Below are 18,769 nucleotides of genomic sequence, written 5' to 3' on the forward strand. Positions count from 1 at the left end.
ATAATCTGTAGACGACTGTGTTGAGGCAGGTGTTTGTTCCATGTTTCCAGGTAAACTTAAAGGCCCGCCATGTGGAGTACAACCACTTTTATATCCCTGATGTCACCAGCCTGGTGGACATCCAGGAAGACTACCTCAAATGGTTTCTGAGTAAAGCTGACATCGTGAGTACCCCGAGAATGTTTCACGTCCTTGTTACTTGACATCTGCTGAAGCCACACACACACACACACACACACACACACACAAACACAAACACAAACACACACACACACACACACACACACACACACACACACACACACACACACACATGCTCTAAAGTCTTATCATTCTCAGTGTCCGCAGAGACAGTGAGGAATTTTATCCAGAACTGCTTGTGGGTGTGTCGCTGTTTGTCATTTCTTGCTGTCCAATAAGTGTTCCAAATAAGTTCCCAGACGAGCCTCTACAATTACTTGGACATTGGAGGGATTCTTTTTTTTATCTTATTAAAGGGCCAGTGTGTAACATTTAGGGGGATCTATTGACAGAAATGGAATGTAATATTAAAAAGTATGTTTTCTTTAGTTGTATAATCACCTGAAAATAAGAGTTGTGTTTTCGTGACCTTAGAATGAGCGGTTTATATCTACATAGGGAGCGGGTCCTCTCTTCACGGAGCCGGCCACCATGTTACTACAGTAGCCCAGAACGGACAAACCAAACACTGTGTTAACTTTTCCTGCTTGGGCCGGAGTCGATAATGTTACTTGCTCAGGAGTTAACCCCCGCCGTCACTCCACTCAGCCGCCGAGAAACATGACGCAGGAAACCTCTGTTGGTCTTGAAGAGCTGCAGCATTTATTTCTGCAGAAACTGCAACTTCCACTGTACATTCACTTGATATTCTCAAAGCTTAACTAACTCTGTCATCTGCTCCGCTAGCTCACTTGTTCGCTCACACACATTTGCCACCATTCTCTCTCTCTTGCTTCACCACTCACTTTCCACTTACACACACACACACACACACACTCTACACACTGACTGCTATTCTCCAAATGACCTACGTTACTCTTACAACTGCATTCCATAACAGTCGCGTTTTTGCGTCGGCCACCGTAGTTCTTTTACACGCTTGGCACACGGGAGAGGTTTCAATCTGCAACCTCACCGCTAGATGTCGCTAAATCCTAAACATGGTTTCTTTAAAGTTGCTGCACTTGACATTTTTTTCCACTTCAAATCAGGTCAAATAACTTTGTTTTCTCTCTTTTTGTTTTCTAGAAACAATCATCCTCCCCTTCACAGGTACCTGATTTAAACACTGAACTTGAACATCTAAAATATTAGATATTATTTTATGTTGTTTATGTTATTAGTATGGTAGTAAGTATATTTCCTAATTTTCCTTGCAGAGTGACTTCCCCTCAGTGAACCTATGTGCCTACCCGTTCATACTGAACGCTCAAGCCAAGACAACCATGCTGCAAACAGACGCTGAACTGCAAATGCAGGTACATGCTGTCAATGTGATCTTGTGGTTTCATACAGTTAGATCACTGAGGTTTAATTTGATTGTTCTCAGTAAATGTGTTTTTATAATCTATTTAAATTTGACTCTTTTCTTGCCTTTTCCCACCTCAACCTGTGACCTGTACTACCCAGATGGCAGTAAGCGGTGCAAACCTACACAACGTCTTTATGCTGCTCACGCTGGAACCCCACCTTGCTAGGAACCCTTACTTGGTGCTTCACGTGCGCAGGGACCATTTAGTGAGTGACACATTACGAGAGCTCACAATGTACTCTGATGTGGACCTCAAGAAACCGCTCAAGGTGAGAACTACACCTAAGCCTTTTAAGGTCACTGTAGTTCTGTAATTTTGATAAAAGAAAACAAATGTTTTTATGATCTCCTCCTCCCTCCCTCCCTCCAGGTGATCTTTGATGGCGAGGAGGCCGTGGATGCAGGCGGTGTAACTAAAGAGTTCTTCCTGCTGCTGTTAAAGGAGCTGATGGATCCTGTATACGGGATGTTCACTCATTACAAAGACTCCAACCTGCTGTGGTTCTCAGACAAAGTAAGTTAACACTGTATTCAAGTGTTAATGTGAAAAGACTCCGTTCTTAAACACACCTATTGCAAGTAAATACAAATGAATAACTGCTAACATATTGGCTTCGTGAAGCCTTTTCATATTTTTTGTAGACGATGATGCCACATAGTGTTGACATGACATGACATGATGTTCTGTGTTATCAGCTAACAAAGATGATTTCAAATCACTTGGCTCGGTATAAAAAAATGGTTTTGGGTTTGAGACAGTGTTTACCTTTTTGTTTGGGTTTAGTTGGAAGCTTTTTATCATGCTTTAGTTTAGTTTTTTTTAATTATTTTTTAATATGCAAAAGCAGTAATCTTATAAGCAATCTCCAAAATACATGCTCTGGCTGTTATTTGACCTGCAGCTGTACTTTCCAGGAAGAGCTTCTGTTCCCGTCATTTGTGATGATATGTCAGTGGGAACATTCAGTGTTTACAAAACACTGACCTCTATAAAGGAGCATGTCCCTGAACTTTAAGAACCATTAGTTACGTAAGCCAAATGATAGTGATCCAGCAATGAACCACAATCTTCACGGCCTCTTTTCCATTACATTTTTGTCGGTCCATGCAAAATCTAACTGCTCTTTTATAACCTCTCATTTATTATTTTAACCTAAAATCATATATTATTTTTACTCCGATCCTATGGAACAGAGTGAAATGTGTGAAACGCACACATACATAGACATATAAATTTTAAATGTGTATTTACAGTATGTGTACTTATACTGAAACTCAAAAGTTCTAACTTGAACGTGTTAAAGCTGAAGTAGGCGAGATTGGAGCAAATATGATTTAAAAAAATAGCAGCCAATAGGAACGCTCTCTCTCTGAAATGAGTCAGATAGATTTCTTAAAGCCTGAAAACAGAGCCATGACGAGGTGTAGATGTCTAGTTAACTCTCAGAACACTTGAATTACAATATGCTAAAAGGTTATTATGGAATTTTTGCCCAATGATGCCAAAAATATACTGCCTACTGCCACTTTAATTACCCATTTATTATCAGGGAGTTTTGGACAAAATGTCTTTCTAAAATATTTTATTTATCCAGCTCCAGTTTTTTGTTGAAGAACAGACAGTTCAAATTTGGCACAAACATCCATATCCATTTAGATTTTGCTAGTTAAATGTCAAGGTCACTGTTACCTCACAAAACACATTTTTGCCAACAACTCAAGAATTGATATCCTAATTATGACAATTTCACACAAATGTACAAATGTAGCAGGATAAAATGATGAACTGATGATATTTTGGACAGACATGGATGTGAGGCAGTAATTATTTTGGAATAATAAATGTGAATTTCTCTGGTGGGTATATCATCTCTACATTTTTTTAAATTTGTGGGATGAGAGAAGTCATCAATTATGTTAATGTACACTGTGACACTTCTTCTGTTAGATCTTAGATCGGAACAGAAAGGCATTGCTAAAATAATTTCCTTGTGTGTGTGTTTCCAGTGTTTTGTTGAGCAGAACTGGTTTCACCTGATCGGGATCATCTGCGGTCTGGCCATCTACAACTCCACGGTGGTGGACCTCCACTTCCCCCTGGTCCTCTACAAGAAGGTGCTCAATGTGGCGCCAACGCTGGAGGACTTCAAGGAGCTCTCACCCACCGAGGCCAGGTAGCCTGTCTTCTGAGCTGTAAAGGAGTGGAGATGCAGCGCAGGACATTTAGACTTTGTTTTTTTCTTAGACATTGCACCTGCTGCACACAATTTATCTTGCTTGTGTCCACTTTTTGACGCAGGCCAAATCTTCGAAAACTGGGAACTTGTTATGGCATTATAGTTTTGTTCATTTTAAAGAGGAAGCAAAAAGAGCCTCAAAGAGAAATTCTTGATATCTGGTGCTCCTCTTTTTTTTGTGTATTAAGAAGTGATATCGTTACAGAGCATAGAATAAAATAAAATAGAATAAAAAATAAGATAAAATAAAATAATAATCAACAAAATAGGAGAAAAAAAATAAGAATAAATAAATAAAAATAAAAAAACTCATTACATAAATATCAAATCATAGCATGTAGTTGACAGATAGCTGATAAATTCATGTCAGAGGATACATTATACCAATTTTACACATTATCTGGTATTCCTCAAGTGTAACTAAATAGCGTAAAATAGCCAAAGCAACAATTCCAAATCTCGTTTTGCTCAAACACACACATAAAAAGTGTGTTTTTTTTTAAGGAGCAGTGAAACTGACTGCCACTGGGAAATGCCTCTTCATTGAATTCGGAGCAGGACGGGTCAGTGTTTCCTTTGTGCCTGATTGTGGCCAGTTTGACTATTGATGTTGAGATAAGTCCTCTGAAAGATACAACAAGAGAGGCTGTACAGACTGTAGTGTTGCTATTAGAGACAACATCACCTTAAAGGACATGATCTCGATATTATTTTTTATATGCTACGCTTTTATTTTGACTGTCTTAAAAGTTCAAGCAGTTCAAATTTGACAGACTAAAGTCAGCACACTTGCTACCTCACCGAGAGATAAGACATTGTTTAAATAAATGAGATTAAATTAATTATTATTGTCTTTTCAGTATTTTAAAATATTGCAAAATGACCTGTATTTGGGGTCAAATTGTAACACAATGGCATTTGATCCGCTTTCACTAATTATCATTTCCTTCACCAGCTTCACTTCCTCTTTCCATGTTTCCTGTGTTTTGGTGGTAAATATCCAGCATGTTGTTTGCAGGAAAACTAACACAACACTCCCTCTGAGTCATTTCCTGTGGTAGCTAATATGTCGCTACTTCACTTTCAATCTCACAGATCATTTCTGTTTGATCCCTGCAGCTGTAGGACAGGCAAAGCTGATCCCTGGATTTCATTTTAAAAGTCAAACAGGGACAGAAATAAATCTGCAGGCAAATCTGATAAAATAGGAAATCAGATGTATGATCCCACAGTGTTGTTGATTATTACAGCTATCAACAAAGTCCTCAGCTCTGCATGATGGTGATATGCACGAAGGAGCTATTTCATGTATGAAATGTACTAATTAGTTTCTTACCTCATGGTGTGGTGAACATTTTTGCTGATGGTAGTTTTCATTATTTTTTTTACGTCATACTAATGAGATTATTAGCTTGCATTTTTCCTCTACTGACACGATCGTGTGATAATAGTGTTGTTTGTTCCATTAATCCACTCCCTCTGTTTATTCTCCTGCAGGAGTCTGCAACAACTTCTAGACTACGACGGAAGTGATGTGGAGGAGACGTTTCTTCTCAACTTTGCTGTGAGTGTAACTCTTCCCCCTGTTTCACCTTCATGACTTTTGTTTTTCCAGCACTGAGATTATCATGTCGCTCACACAGCTGGCAGCTCGTTCAAATCGTTATGTCTTATGATTGTACTTGTATCTTAACTTTGTTGTGAATAAACGTAAACTATTTGTTGTGTGCACATCTCAGATCACAAGGGAGAACTATGGGGTGACAGAAGTCAAGGAGCTCGTTCCTGGAGGAGAGAGCATCACTGTAGACAAAAACAACAGGTGAGGCAGCGCGACAGATCGGATCTTTTTAAGAATACATTTCTCAACTCTTCCTTTACTTGATGTCCCATTTTAAATGACCTTGTTTCATGAATATGTTTAATGCTCTACACTCTGTTCTTTCTGAAAGACAAACAGATGACTGAGGTTTTTAAATATATTGTTTTTCCGGCACTGAGATTATCATGTCGCTCACACAGCTGGCAGCTCGTGTCGTGTCGTGACTGAAGGTCATGTTCAAACTGAGAAAACAAAGATTTTGGTATTTTAAACGTCATTCAGTGTGTTTTTCTCCACCGTCACCGCCCTGTTTCTTCAGCTCGTCCTTGTGCCAATGGCATTGATTACAGTGTTATGTGTGGAGAAGTCCGCAGAGAGTTGTGGGGCGGGCGGTGTCAACATGTCTGGCTGCTGGTGCTGAACAGATGGCGAGAGAGCGGCAGTGACCCGAGTTGTTCCTGTAAAATCCTCTCAACACTCTGATAGAAAACTGTACTAACAGAATTATTAGTGAAAACCCGTTGTTGCTGTGGTGTAAAACAGTGAGGGAGACGTGTTGATTTAGACTGAGGGTTAGTTCGTCAGTGTTTGTGTTTGCAGGGATTCATGAGGGTGTGATCTGTTTAATGGAAAGTGTTGTTTTTCAAGATGTGGTAGCAGTTGTACGTGTGCTGGTTTGTTATACGAAGCTAAAGAGCAGGTTTTCCCCGCAGCCCAATTTACTTCTTTAAACTCTTGCTTCCTTATTTTGATGCTTTTCCTGTTTTATCAGGATGTTGCGGTGGCATGTCATCATAAAACAGTGAGTCATCATTTTATGAAGGGTAGTATTTATTTTGTGAGAGCGGTGAAAGAGTGTTCCAAAACCTTCGATGGATTTTTTTGCTAGGAGTCTCACATTAAAGCTGAAGTAGGCCAGACTGCAGCAAATACGATAAAAAAAATAATTATTTTTATAAAACTGTCACTATATCGTGAAACATGTGCCTCTGTGTCCTCCGCTGTCCTCCTGGGCTACTAATGGCATCTGCAACATTTTATCTGATGGAAATATTTCAGATGTTTTATTCATAGTTTTATGTATATTTTTATATAATTTGGCTTTTTTAAAATCTTAAATGAACCTTGATGGTTTTAAACCATGTTTAACTGCACCGCATGTATTTGTAATGATGGAAGAGAATTTAACTTACCTGGACAGCTTCTGCAGTAAGACCTCACTGAGATGTAAACTTGATGAACTCCTGTGAGTCTGAAAAAAAGTAATGACAAGTTATAACACACACACACACACACACACACACACACACACACACACACACACTGACACAATGGAGGAGGAAGCGAGTGTTTACAGTCACACCTTGAAGTCTGAATAAATTCTTTCCTTATAAACTGATTTGTGAGGATGCAGCTGCAGAACAAATTAATGAATCTGAATGTTTACTTAACCTGGTGTGTGTGTGTGTGTGTGTGTGTGTTTCAGGAAGGAGTTTGTAGAGGCCTACCTGCGCTACGTGTTCTCAGGCTCGGTGAGCGAGCAGTACTCGGCCTTCTCCTCTGGCTTCCTGAAGGTGTGCGGTGGGGAGATCCTGTCGCTGTTCCAGCCCTCCGAGCTGATGGCCATGGTGGTCGGCAACAACAACTACAACTGGGAGGAAATGGAGAAGGTCAGTGTGCGGTTTAAAAATCTGTGCGTGTAACTGTAACAACGAGTCCAACAATTCTGAGTTACTGTCCTGCAGCAGAAATTACAAACCATTTCCTGTTCGTGGTCAATGAACGAATGTAAAACTCATAGTCGGAGTGGAGCGACTGTAAGAAAAAATCCTCAGTGCACAGTGACCCAAGTGTTTGCAAACGGATAGTTGTGGATGTGATAATGATCATGTTTCACATTTAACTTTTACATCATCAACATCTGGCAAGTGAGTCACGTGCTCACAGTGTAACTGACGAAGACGGGAGTATATAACAGCAACACAGTGGTGAGCAAGTAGCACATGACATCATGCTGACTTTCACAGACTTTCACTGGGAGGATTTGTTCAGCAGCTGCAGGTTTGAGGACATATATAACATTTGTATGCCTCCGAACCGGCGACAACCGTGGCCATAATAGCATTTGACAATTAGCACTGAATACAAAGAATAGCTGAGGCTGATGGGAATGTCATTAGTTTTGCATTTGTTTCACATATTTTATAACTCGTGTCCAGAGGGGGCCGTCTGCATAAACTTAATTTAAGACTAACCTTGGCCTTAGACTGGTCTTACATTGTCAGGTTAGACTGGTCTAATTAAGCCTGTCTGTTGCATAAATATTAACCCCCCGAGACCCACAATACACCTGTTTTTGTCTTTTTTTAGGATGGTACAGGGGGTCTTTAGGGGGAGATAGGTCAACAGTAGATGTCACATAGAAGTGGTGTACATCATCTGAGAGCTGGGAACCTGAAGATTAATTTTATTAAAAGATGCAGCACTGTGTGTAAAATTGTTCAAGTCATAAATAAGAATTAAACATACAGTAAATTAATTAAAATACATTGTAAACGTGTATAAGGGTTTAGAACATTAGGATAGCACTATATGATGACCATTCCCATGCTCTATTATATCTCAAGTTGTCTGTATTAATTGTTGAGGCAATTTTTGGGTTGATATTTTTTGTTACACAGATTTGGTGCTAAATTTAACCATTTTTACCACTTAAGAATTGATAAAAATTATCAATAATCCCTCCAAAATACCACATTAAGACACCCAGACCTTGAGGAATACCATAGAAAAAAGCCAATGTGTGATTTGGTTTCAAAAGCTTTTGACATTTGTAGATTTCTGCAAGAACTGTATTTTTCAGCGATTGGACGGCGAGCACTTCTGTTCTGGAAACTGCTAAAAAAAAACCTTATTGTCAATCTACCTAGGAAAGCCATCCATCCTCTGAAAGCCCTAGCTCTTTAGTTTGTGGTCGTAAAGTTTCATGAGGCTGTGATTATCCTAGAGGTCACCACAGGTCATTTTATACAGTGAGGTCAAGTTTAAAGAAATGGTCTCACTACAATGAAATGGCTACTATGGGGACTAACATCATCACACATGAATACAAATGAGCTCACTGGATCCACAAAAGTCTCAGCTTTACAGCGATACCCAATTTATGCAATTCCAAGACTGTTAAGGGACCCCCAGAAATATTCAAATGCACCATTTTAGAATAAGCCATTTATTTCTCTTCTGTTAAGTGTTTTATTTCACCCATAATGCATTGCATGACAGGCTATCTAAGTCAGTCTTACATTATTCACTCATAGAAAAGCTTTATGCAACAGGTACATTTAAGTGTCTATAGTAAGTCTGACTTAAAGTTATATTAAGAAGAAGACTAGGTCTATTTCTATGCAGCTGGCCAACTGTGCAGATTATAACATGACATCAGTGGGAAACCTAAGAGGGATTGTTATGTAAGGTCAATCAAAGCAACAATGAGACATTTGTCTGAAATTTGTATACATTTTTATGTATTAGGTGGAGATGTATGCACGTCACTTCGGAATTCATTTTACTGATTGATGTTGTGTAGAAGTTAGTGCAGGAGAGGAAATGTTTCAGTGATGATAAAACAGGGAAAAAGCATTTCATTACCAAATCTTTTCTCTTTGCAGAATGCTGTTTACAAAGGGGAATATACAGCCACTCATCCAACCGTCAGATTGTTCTGGGAGGTTTTCCACGAGTTCCCTCTGGAGAAGAAGAAGCAGTTCTTATGTAAGCATCTAATTGCCTCATTGCTCAATGTGCACGACAAGTTGAACTCACACACTCTCGCATCTTATAAACACTGTAATAATGTGCAGTTTGTTCTTGCATGACAATATACTGTCTAAACACAAGAGCAGGAACAAGTAGACAATATTTTATTCATTTAGACACTTTTTAGCAACCGCCTTTTTTAAATACATAAAAAGCTTCAAAATTCACGAGAGGTTTATTTATTGATGTATTTTATATCGTAGAACAAGATTTTAAAATCTCTTCAGCTTGTGTTAACCACAGACCTTATTTCAGGCATGTAACTAAAAACCCATTCAAAAAATGACTTCAAGACGAGGGAACCGGAAGTGCCAAATCGCTAACTCATTTCCCGGGTTTTAGGACTCATTCCTGTAGCACGCTATGGTTGTAAATGCAGTAGCTAACAGGAAGTAAACTTGGACCAAATCTGTTGCCCTAGCAACAGAATGACAATGAAAAGGTCTATAGTTGATTGTAACTCCGTCCTACAGTGTTCCTGACCGGCAGCGACCGTATCCCCATCCACGGCATGGAGAGCATGCGCATCGTCATCCAGTCCACCACAGCGGAGGAGCACTACCTGCCGGTGGCCCACACCTGCTACAACCTGCTGGACATGCCCCGCTACCAGACCAAAGAGATCCTGCGCCGCCGTCTCACTCGGGCCGTGGAGCAGTACGAGGGCTTCAGCCTGGTCTGAGGGCGGGGAGACACACATGCAGCAGTTTTAATGCACTTTAACAGCAATACGACCCCCATGTCCGTGTCAAAAGAGGGTTATGGGGGACTTGGGGACACAGGAAGGTCACTCTCTTTATATGCTCTCACAAGATTGTTAAACATCTTGAATCTGAAAGGTCTATCTATGTAAATGCAAAACTATTATTGTTTCTATTGCTTTGGGCAATTTCTCAACCTTTTAGGACCATTTGGAAGATATTTTAAACGCTGGTGTAAGGACATTTATTTGAAATATATCACAGTTCCTGAAATAAAAATGACATAATTAAATTCACACGACAACCTGGGATCATAAACATTTTGTGACCAAAAATCAACGGCCAGAGGAGGTTGAGAAACTCTCTTTATTAATGTCTTTCTTTTTTTTTTTTTTTTTTTTTGCACAACTGTGTATTTTATATTCAACTCCTTAAATTCTATTTTTTACCTTTTAAAGATATATGTTATTACCTTGAGACAATATATCTGCTTTTTGTTACTTTTAATTTAACAAATATAGTGGCTATTTTTTGACGAAATATAAAATGTGTATATATGTATGTAAATAGCACTTTGAATATAATCTTTACATTGGGAGGAGTGTTTGTCCCGCTGATCCTTTTACGGGAGAGTACTCAGCAGGCAGAAAGGTGGCGGATGAAACTATGTTGAATATGATTTGCAATCCCTCGTTTTCTTTTTGAGCTGTGGATCACAGAGCAGCTGACTTTGTCTTGAACCTGCATTCAACAGTGTTGCCTTCTACAGCAAAACCTACATGAAAAGCTGACTTTTAAAGTTTTTTTTAGTGGTGGTCGTCTGTGTGCATGTTCTTGAGTGAAAGCTAAAAACCTGATTGTCATTTAAAAAATGTGACATTTTTGGGAAATATGCTTATTAGCTTTCTGGCAGAGAGTTCGATGAGAAGACTGATACCATTATCATAAACTGTACTGTAAAGGTGGCAACTAGCAGCCGGTTAACTTAGCTGAGGACAAAGAAGACAGGAGTCCAACAGTAACAAAACCCACGTACCAGTACCACTAAAGCTCACTAACTAACACTATACATTATACAGTATCTTGTTTGTTTAACATGTACAAAAAAACAGAGTGTAAAAACAGAATTCAGCGTTTTACAGCGACTTATGTAGCTGACTATTTCCTGGCTGTGACGGGTGTTGGACCGCGTTCTGTGACCTGATTAGAAAAGAAATGTGAAGACCGGCCTGTATTGCCGATGCAAACGTGTATTATTAATTTATTATTGCATGCCTTTCCTGATAGCTGTTACCAAACCTGGTGTCACAAAAGTATTTAGATAACATTTCTCTCCGCTGGTTGCCTGGCAACTGATCAGAGCCAGGAAATAGTTGGGCACATAATAACCCCATTTATAACGGTCAAATTGTTGTTTTTACACTTTGGTATTTGTACAAATTGAACGAATTACATATACTATGGTAATAGTTGAGCTTTAGAGCTGCTAGTTGGCAGATTTTGTAACCGTTAGAGAAAGACTAGCGGTTTCCCCAATTTCCGGTCTTTTTTTAAGGCTAAGCTCACCAGCTGCTATCTGTAGCTTCATCAGAATAAGTTTTATTTGCTAAGAACATACATACAAGGAAATTTGATTCCGGCTTTTAACAGAATAAACAAACAAAAACAGAAAAAATATTAAAGAGCGCAACACCGAGGCCGCCACTCACGGCACCATCTTGATATAAGATATCGTATTTAGCTGACTCTCAACCAGAAAGTGAATAAAAGTATGTCCGAAAATGTCCTTTAATACTAAATATATAATCATTAAAATTAATAATTGTAATTGGTGTTGCAGATAATTAAATTGTGACATTTGTGGCAGGACGACACAATATTTAACGCTAACAGTGTGGGCAGTTTGCCTCTATTTAGATATAGTCAGTTGATAAACTGTATCTATCATATCACTTGTTTCAAAACTTGCCCTGATGCTGTATTTATTCCTACAGTCAAACCTCTTAATCCAAACTGATGTTTAATTAGGTTGTGCATTGGCGTGAAGTGTGTGAAATGGTCTTGCATATACATATATTTTTTATATATTTCATACTACAGTGGTGTCAAAGTGACTTCAGACAGTAAATGACTCGATATGTCCCGACTGAGAGGTCACACTGACGCATCCGTTTAGCAATAACAAGCTGAAACAGCCCAGTAATGTAGTGATGATGATAACTCTGGGTTGTTCTTCTTAAGGTCTTATACACTGGACTCTTCTAAGAGGTTTTCTTAGGACAGTCCATCTTCTTGCTTTGCTCTATGCTGCATGTTCACACATGTTCAGTCAGTATTTGACTAATTAAAGCTCATTTCTCCTGCAGACTTTAGTCCTATGCAAAGGTTGTGCAGCCCTTGACTTTTTTAATGTGCAAATGAAAATGTGATTTCTTTGCATATTTGTCTGAAATCTACACAACGCTTTCTGTTCCAGCCGACTTTCTAAATAAACAATAATAGTGTTCCATGATTGCATTATTGGACAGACTGTTTAACATTAGCTTAGCAGCTCATTATATTTATTTTATGTGTTGTCTTTGTTTTAACTTTTAAAGGTGCTACTGATAACGTTGAGATTCAGCCACTAGACCTCAGCCCCCTGCGGCTCTTTAGCTCCTCTCCAGTGGCTCCCTGTGGATTTTTAAAAAGATTAGTGGAAATGAATAACTGTTTTTTTGTTTACATTTTCATTTTTATTCATTATTTTTGTAGGTCTATGGTACGACAGTACGACGGAGTATTAGGGCCACATTGAGGAAAAAAAAAATCTGAGATTTCGAGAATAAAGTCATATGAGAATAAAAGTCGTAATATTATGAGAATGAAGTAATAATATTAGTATATATATGTATAGTAGTAGTAATTTTACGTGTTATTTTCTTTTTTTCTCGTAAAGTTGTAACTTTATTCTCGAAATCTCCATTTTTTTCCCATCAATGTGGCCCCATACCTCACTGCAAATGTTTTGCGGCTCCAGACAGATTTATTTTTGTGCCTAAAATGGCTCTTTTGATAGTAAAGGTTGCCAACCCCTGTCGTAGTGTGTCCCCCACTACATGTTGCTTTCTCCCTCCCCCGTTCCATTGCATTTACTTCACATTAGTAATTTCCAGGCACTTGCTGTCAATCTCAGCCATTTGTCCGTTTTTTCCACTCCAACTGATGACCAAGAGATACCACGTGATACCAACGTTGTTTTACTATTGGCTCACAAGCCTTGTTAGAAGTGGGAACCAAACGTCAGATATCTTCCACAGAGATAAACAACACATTCATTTTGGACCCGTCAAATTTTTTTAAATTATTAATTCACAATCATAATTTTTTCAGGAAAAGCCATACTTTTAATAATAATAAAAAATAATAATACATCCACAGAGCTTTTAAAAACTTAAAAGCTCTGTGAATGTATTATTATTTTTTTTAAATATCTGTCTACATAAAAAAGTTATCAGTTAGACCTTTAATTCAGCTACCTGATTTTCCCTGAACATCACTATTTTGTAATTTTTGCTGCTTCTAAATCTTGTTCGTCTATAAACACGATAAGAGCTGAAACTATTAGTTGTTTAATCGATCCACAGAAAATAAATCAGCAATATTTTTTTTTAATAATGAATTGTTTAAATCATTTTTCAAGCATAATGCCAGCACTGTCGGGAGTTCCTGCTTTTCTCTGTCTTATATCATTGTAAACTGAATATCTTTGGGTTTTTTACTATTTTTTATATTATTATACATTTTATAAACCACATAGGTTGGTTCATAAAGAAAATAATTGGCAGTTGAATACATAATTAAATTAATCGTTATTCGCAGCCCTAAAACGGTTATATACTGTAAACATGATGAATTTTCTTCATCTCACACGTCTCAACATCCAACTCAGTCACTCAAAGGAAATGCACACAGCCCAAAAAACTCAGTAAAAATATGATTTCATTCATATTATATACAAAATACAAATACAATTTATGTACTAAAATGTACACACTCAAAATTCATTAAGCCTTGCCAGTGTTTACATTCAGTAAAAACGAAATTCACACTGATAAATCATCCATTTTGGAGAAAGGAAGGAAAAATGTACTCGCTCACAGAAATGTAAACATACACAAGTGATCCATATTTACAAAAGAACCCGACGAGCTCCGGAGAGGACGAGAAAGAAACGCAGATCACTGCTGTTTCTGTCCTCCAGAGTCGTCTCACAAACGTTTGTCAATGTTTATCATTGTGAGCAAAAACATGCCAGTGATTTCAGGACGAGAAATAGCTTATTTGACAGGAAATAAATGGGATGAAAAAGCACGTCAATGCATAAAATATACAGTCAAATGCTTACGTAAGTACCAGTGATCACAAAAATAAGCTGTTTTATTGAATATGAGCTATTTTGGTTTGCAGTTTTTACTCTGAGTCACTGTCTTTGGGTTGTATCGAAATTAACAAACACTTATTTTAGTGAGCAAATATTCAATTTAACTTCTACAGAAGCAACAAATGATTATTTCAGATATTATATGATGGTCAGAACTGAAATAGAGAAAGCTATTCATTTAGTGAATACTGTTAAGCTGATTATACAAATAGTAACGTCTCCCTTACAAAAATACACATACATCTTGATCACAAAAATCCTTCTTTAAAAATAATAATTTCATATCTATTATTTTACTTACAATGTTTTTCTTTTAAGACTTCTACAGTAAAACGTGAGAAAAATAACTTTTCTGTTTTGATAAAAACATTCAATAGGATAGAAATAAATTATTAGCAATAAAAGTGTGATTCAGGTTATTTGTGTGCGTCTCGAGAAACGTCCTCTTACGAAGGGGAGGTTTTTGTTGGAAGGGAACCTTCTCAGGTGACGTTGTGTCGCTTTGAATCAGTCGTGAGTCGGCGGCTCTCTGCGGGCGCCAGAGGAAAAAACCCAGCTGAGCTCGACAGAACGGATTAACAGGCAAGAAGCCAGAAACATGAGCGACACAGATGGCAGCGAGAAGGAAAATCAGATCTGTTCTCCAACAGGTTGAGATGTGTTTGACTGTATCTCTTAAGTCTTTTTAGAGTCTTTTATTTTTGTCTCAGAGGAACTTAGTCGAGTCTCTTTTGCTGATGAGGACTTCCAGCAGCCGCAGTTTGGCTTTAACGTGCTTGTATTCGTTGTACTCGACTGCCAGCGGGGAGCGGTCCTCCTTCTGCACGTTTCTATGAGAACAAGACAACAGACATTAATTAAAGTGGAAAACCAATTATGTGAAGTCTGGTCATGATTCTCTCTCGCTCTCTCTCTCGCTCTCTCTCTCGCTCTCTCTCGCTCTCTCTCTCGCTCTCTCTCGCTCTCTCTCTCGCTCTCTCTCGCTCGCTCTCTCTCGCTCGCTCTCTCTCGCTCGCTCTCTCTCGCTCTCTCTCTCTCTCTCTCTCTCTCGCTCTCTCTCTCTCTCTCTCTCTCTCTCTCTCTCTCTCTCATGCAATCTTTTCTTTTACCTTCCATTTTGACTGAAGAACTGGTCCTCAAACTCTTTCAGGTTCTTGCGGAGTCTCTTCTTCTCGTCTCGGGTCTCTTGGAGTTGCTCCACGAGTTCCTGCCTGTAAGAGAAAGAGTAGAAATATTGAAGTATCTCACACTAGAATATTTAAATGTGTCAAAGGTTTTATTATGCAGTGGTGGAAAAAGTCGTCAGATACTTTGCTTAAGTATATATGCCAATACAACAATAGGAAAATACTTGATTTCAGGTAAAACTCCTGCATTCAAAAGACTTATTTTCAGCAAAATATACTAAAAATATCAAAAGTAAAAGTGCTAACTCTGCAGAAAAATGTCCCCTGTGAGTGATATATTATTATTTAAGACATTGTTAGATTGTCAATCCTGATGCATCAATGTGTAAGCAGTGTTTTACTCTTGGAGCTGCTCGAAGAGGAGCAAGTTTTAACTACTTTATATACAGTAAGATTAAGTCCAGTGGTTTTCAACCTAGGGGTCAGGCCCCCTCAAGAGGTCGCGAGATAAATATGGGGGGTCATGAGATGATTAATGTGGTAGAAAAGAAGAAAAACAAAGTTTTGCTACAAAACTCTGTAGTCATTTGGGGATTTTTTCTCTAATCTTTGCTTTTTTGTGAAATTATTAAAGAGGACCTATTATGCTTTTCCCCTTTCCTTTAGTGTGTTATATAGCTTTTTTGTGCGTTTAAAAAGTCTGCAAAGTTACGAAGCCCAAAGTCCACGCCAAAGGGAGTTAATTTCCCCCACAGAAACACTGCTCCCGAACTGCCTGAAACACCTTACTTGAAGTCCCGCCTTTTCTTATGTAACGTGGTGATGTAACCAAGTAACACATTTGCATAATGGCTAGTTTTGCACGCCCTCAAACAAAGCTAGTTAGAGCGGAGCTGGAGCGGAGTCCAAAGACCAATCACAACTTTAATTTTTATCTCTTTGGGCTTTGAAAAGTTCTAAATGAAACAATCTGAGAGGTTAAAAGTGAAAATGTCTCTTTGGTGGAACTGCTACTTGCTGAAATGTGTTTCATAAGCTTATCATTTGTTTTTCATTGTAAAATCTCAATCGGAAAAATAACCAGTAACTCCAGCTGTCAAAGAAGTCACACAATATTTGTCTCTGAAATGTATTAAACAGAAATTCTCAAGTGCCTCAAAATTGCATATACAATGCTTGTGTAAATGTACCACCGCTGTTGTAATGTGACAACAGTCTTGGTCGTCTTCTCTCTAACTTACGTGGTGGCGGAGTGCAGGTTGGACAGCCTCATGTCCGTTGTGTTCTTAGAAGGTGATAGTTCGTCTACGGGCGAAATGAAGCCGTCCCCTTCCTCCTCCACGTGGTCCAGGAAGCCGAGCACGCTGACGTCGGGCCGGACGGTCACGGTGAACTGAGTCTTTGTGTCCGAGTCGTCCTCTGAGCCGTCCTCTTCCTCCTGCAGAAACATGAAGAGGTCAAACGGTGACCCGAGGACGAGAACGGCCACATCGTGCTGTGACGTTAAAACTGAGGCTGTCGGCTGGCTTCCAGGCTCAAACACCGCGGGTGCATGAGGGTCGTGCAGTGTTAGTCACCAATGCTTATAAATCATCACGGTGCAGCAGCACAATGCACTTCCATGGTCCTCGCTTGTGATTCATATCTTTACTCATTAGTATGTGTGGATGGAGTTAATGAAGGCACAGTCCACCCAGAACCAACTTTATGTAAAGTCCTGAAACAACTACAGCCAGCAAAACACATAGAGCACAATCATTTAGTTCTTGATTACAGTTTCTCTTAAAAACACACCTAAAAGAATCATTTGGCTTTATTACAACGTGGGTCCTATTTTTGTAGCTTTGACCATCATTTAGTTTGCCTTTTATAACATCAAAATCATTACTGAGATCAGGGAACATGACGACACTCAGTCAGATGATCAGACAGGTTGTAAACAAGCTCAAAGATTCATCTGACGCCAACCGTCATGTTCCAAATCAAACTTATTTCCAACTGGATGTTATTTAGGAGTATTAGTAATATAACATTCGATACTGTTAAAAATGTTTTTGTATGTAGTTTAAATCGGTGTTCAGGTGTTGCAACTGACTGCAGGTGTGCAGGCGTCATACCAGCTGGTAGCTCGCTGGTTATTGTGACAATAAATATAATGAATTTAATAGTTGACAACTAATCGATTAATCGTTGCAGCTCTAATTACTTTATTTGGTTAATAAACCCTCATTGCAGAGAAAAACAGTTCTCTGTGATGGATGTTTTGGTAAATGGGTATTTTGGGGAATACAGGAGGTTTGTTAAAATTCTGTCCGATTTTTATCTTCTGACTTCTTTTTAACCACTGTGTGTTCCTAGATCTCAGCAACTAACCTGGGAAGCACAACAATGTTATTACTATTAGAAATGACGGCCTAAACTGTAAAAGTAAGACCCAGGTTGTGATAAACCAGAAGTATCCTTTAAAACATGTACTGCTCAAAAATCACAGTTCAAACATCAGATCCAGGCAGCTACTGATTCAACGTCTCTACAGGAGCTGGTGGCAGGAAACAGGCAACCGCCCAATCAACAGGCAGTAATCAGGTTCATTAGAGGGGTAAATGGTGGTTAAATGAGGGGGAGGTGGGGTTTGGAGGGAGGCGGGGGCAGGGCAGGGGAGCTGGCGACTGATTATTCAAGCAGCAGCAGCTCTTCACCTTGATGTCATCGAAGAAGAGTGCGGTTTCGCCCTCGATAATGGGCTGAAGGAGGGGACCTCTGCGCTTGCTGGAGGGAGAGCCCTGTGGTGACGGTTGAGAAGGAGGCGTTAACCACGCTGAGACGCTCGCGCTGGTGTTTACAGCAAGGCCACGAGAAAGCGCCACACTGCCTTCATGTTTTCACCAAATTCTGTGTCTAAACTTTTAATCAGCTGAGCAGAAGTTCCCCTTCTTTTTTCCAGCTTAACACCATATTTTCCACAGGAGGTCCGAATGACTATAATTAGTGTTAAAAAACAAGAACACCCTGAATAGGGTTATTTATTTGGGATGGCAACCACTTGAAGTTTTACGATTCTCCCTGTGTAAACCATTTTAGGATCCAAATA

At 39.0% G+C, this 18,769-nt stretch overlaps 2 protein-coding genes across 8 annotated transcripts in view; one reads left to right on the forward strand and one right to left on the reverse strand.

The window, feature by feature from the left end:
- herc3 (HECT and RLD domain containing E3 ubiquitin protein ligase 3) overlaps nt 1-12,635 on the forward strand; it is a 29,668-nt gene extending 17,033 nt beyond the window's left edge. For both annotated transcript variants that reach the window (XM_074629377.1, XM_074629378.1), the window contains exons 15-25: nt 51-164; nt 1,270-1,293; nt 1,401-1,499; nt 1,651-1,821; nt 1,923-2,066; nt 3,560-3,726; nt 5,287-5,353; nt 5,529-5,611; nt 7,098-7,281; nt 9,280-9,382; nt 9,901-12,635. In XM_074629377.1, coding sequence (XP_074485478.1) covers nt 51-164; nt 1,270-1,293; nt 1,401-1,499; nt 1,651-1,821; nt 1,923-2,066; nt 3,560-3,726; nt 5,287-5,353; nt 5,529-5,611; nt 7,098-7,281; nt 9,280-9,382; nt 9,901-10,109 — 1,365 coding nt within the window. In that variant the 3' untranslated portion in view covers nt 10,110-12,635. The remainder of the gene's footprint in view (nt 1-50; nt 165-1,269; nt 1,294-1,400; nt 1,500-1,650; nt 1,822-1,922; nt 2,067-3,559; nt 3,727-5,286; nt 5,354-5,528; nt 5,612-7,097; nt 7,282-9,279; nt 9,383-9,900) is intronic.
- Nucleotides 12,636-14,091: 1,456 nt separating this feature from the next.
- The window catches only part of fam13a (family with sequence similarity 13 member A), a 65,040-nt gene continuing 60,362 nt past the window's right edge, over nt 14,092-18,769 (reverse strand). For 4 of the 6 annotated variants that reach the window (XM_074629387.1, XM_074629383.1, XM_074629381.1 and 1 more), the window contains 4 exons: nt 18,378-18,461; nt 16,920-17,116; nt 15,661-15,762; nt 14,092-15,381 (listed from right to left, as the gene is read on the reverse strand). In XM_074629387.1, the coding sequence (XP_074485488.1) occupies nt 15,258-15,381; nt 15,661-15,762; nt 16,920-17,116; nt 18,378-18,461 (507 nt within the window). In that variant the 3' untranslated portion in view covers nt 14,092-15,257. The remainder of the gene's footprint in view (nt 15,382-15,660; nt 15,763-16,919; nt 17,117-18,377; nt 18,462-18,769) is intronic. The other 2 variants (XM_074629386.1, XM_074629382.1) reach the window with 1 other exon arrangement.

This window comes from Sebastes fasciatus, chromosome 3 (genome assembly GCF_043250625.1).
Source record: "Sebastes fasciatus isolate fSebFas1 chromosome 3, fSebFas1.pri, whole genome shotgun sequence".
Taxonomy (NCBI): domain Eukaryota; kingdom Metazoa; phylum Chordata; class Actinopteri; order Perciformes; family Sebastidae; genus Sebastes; species Sebastes fasciatus.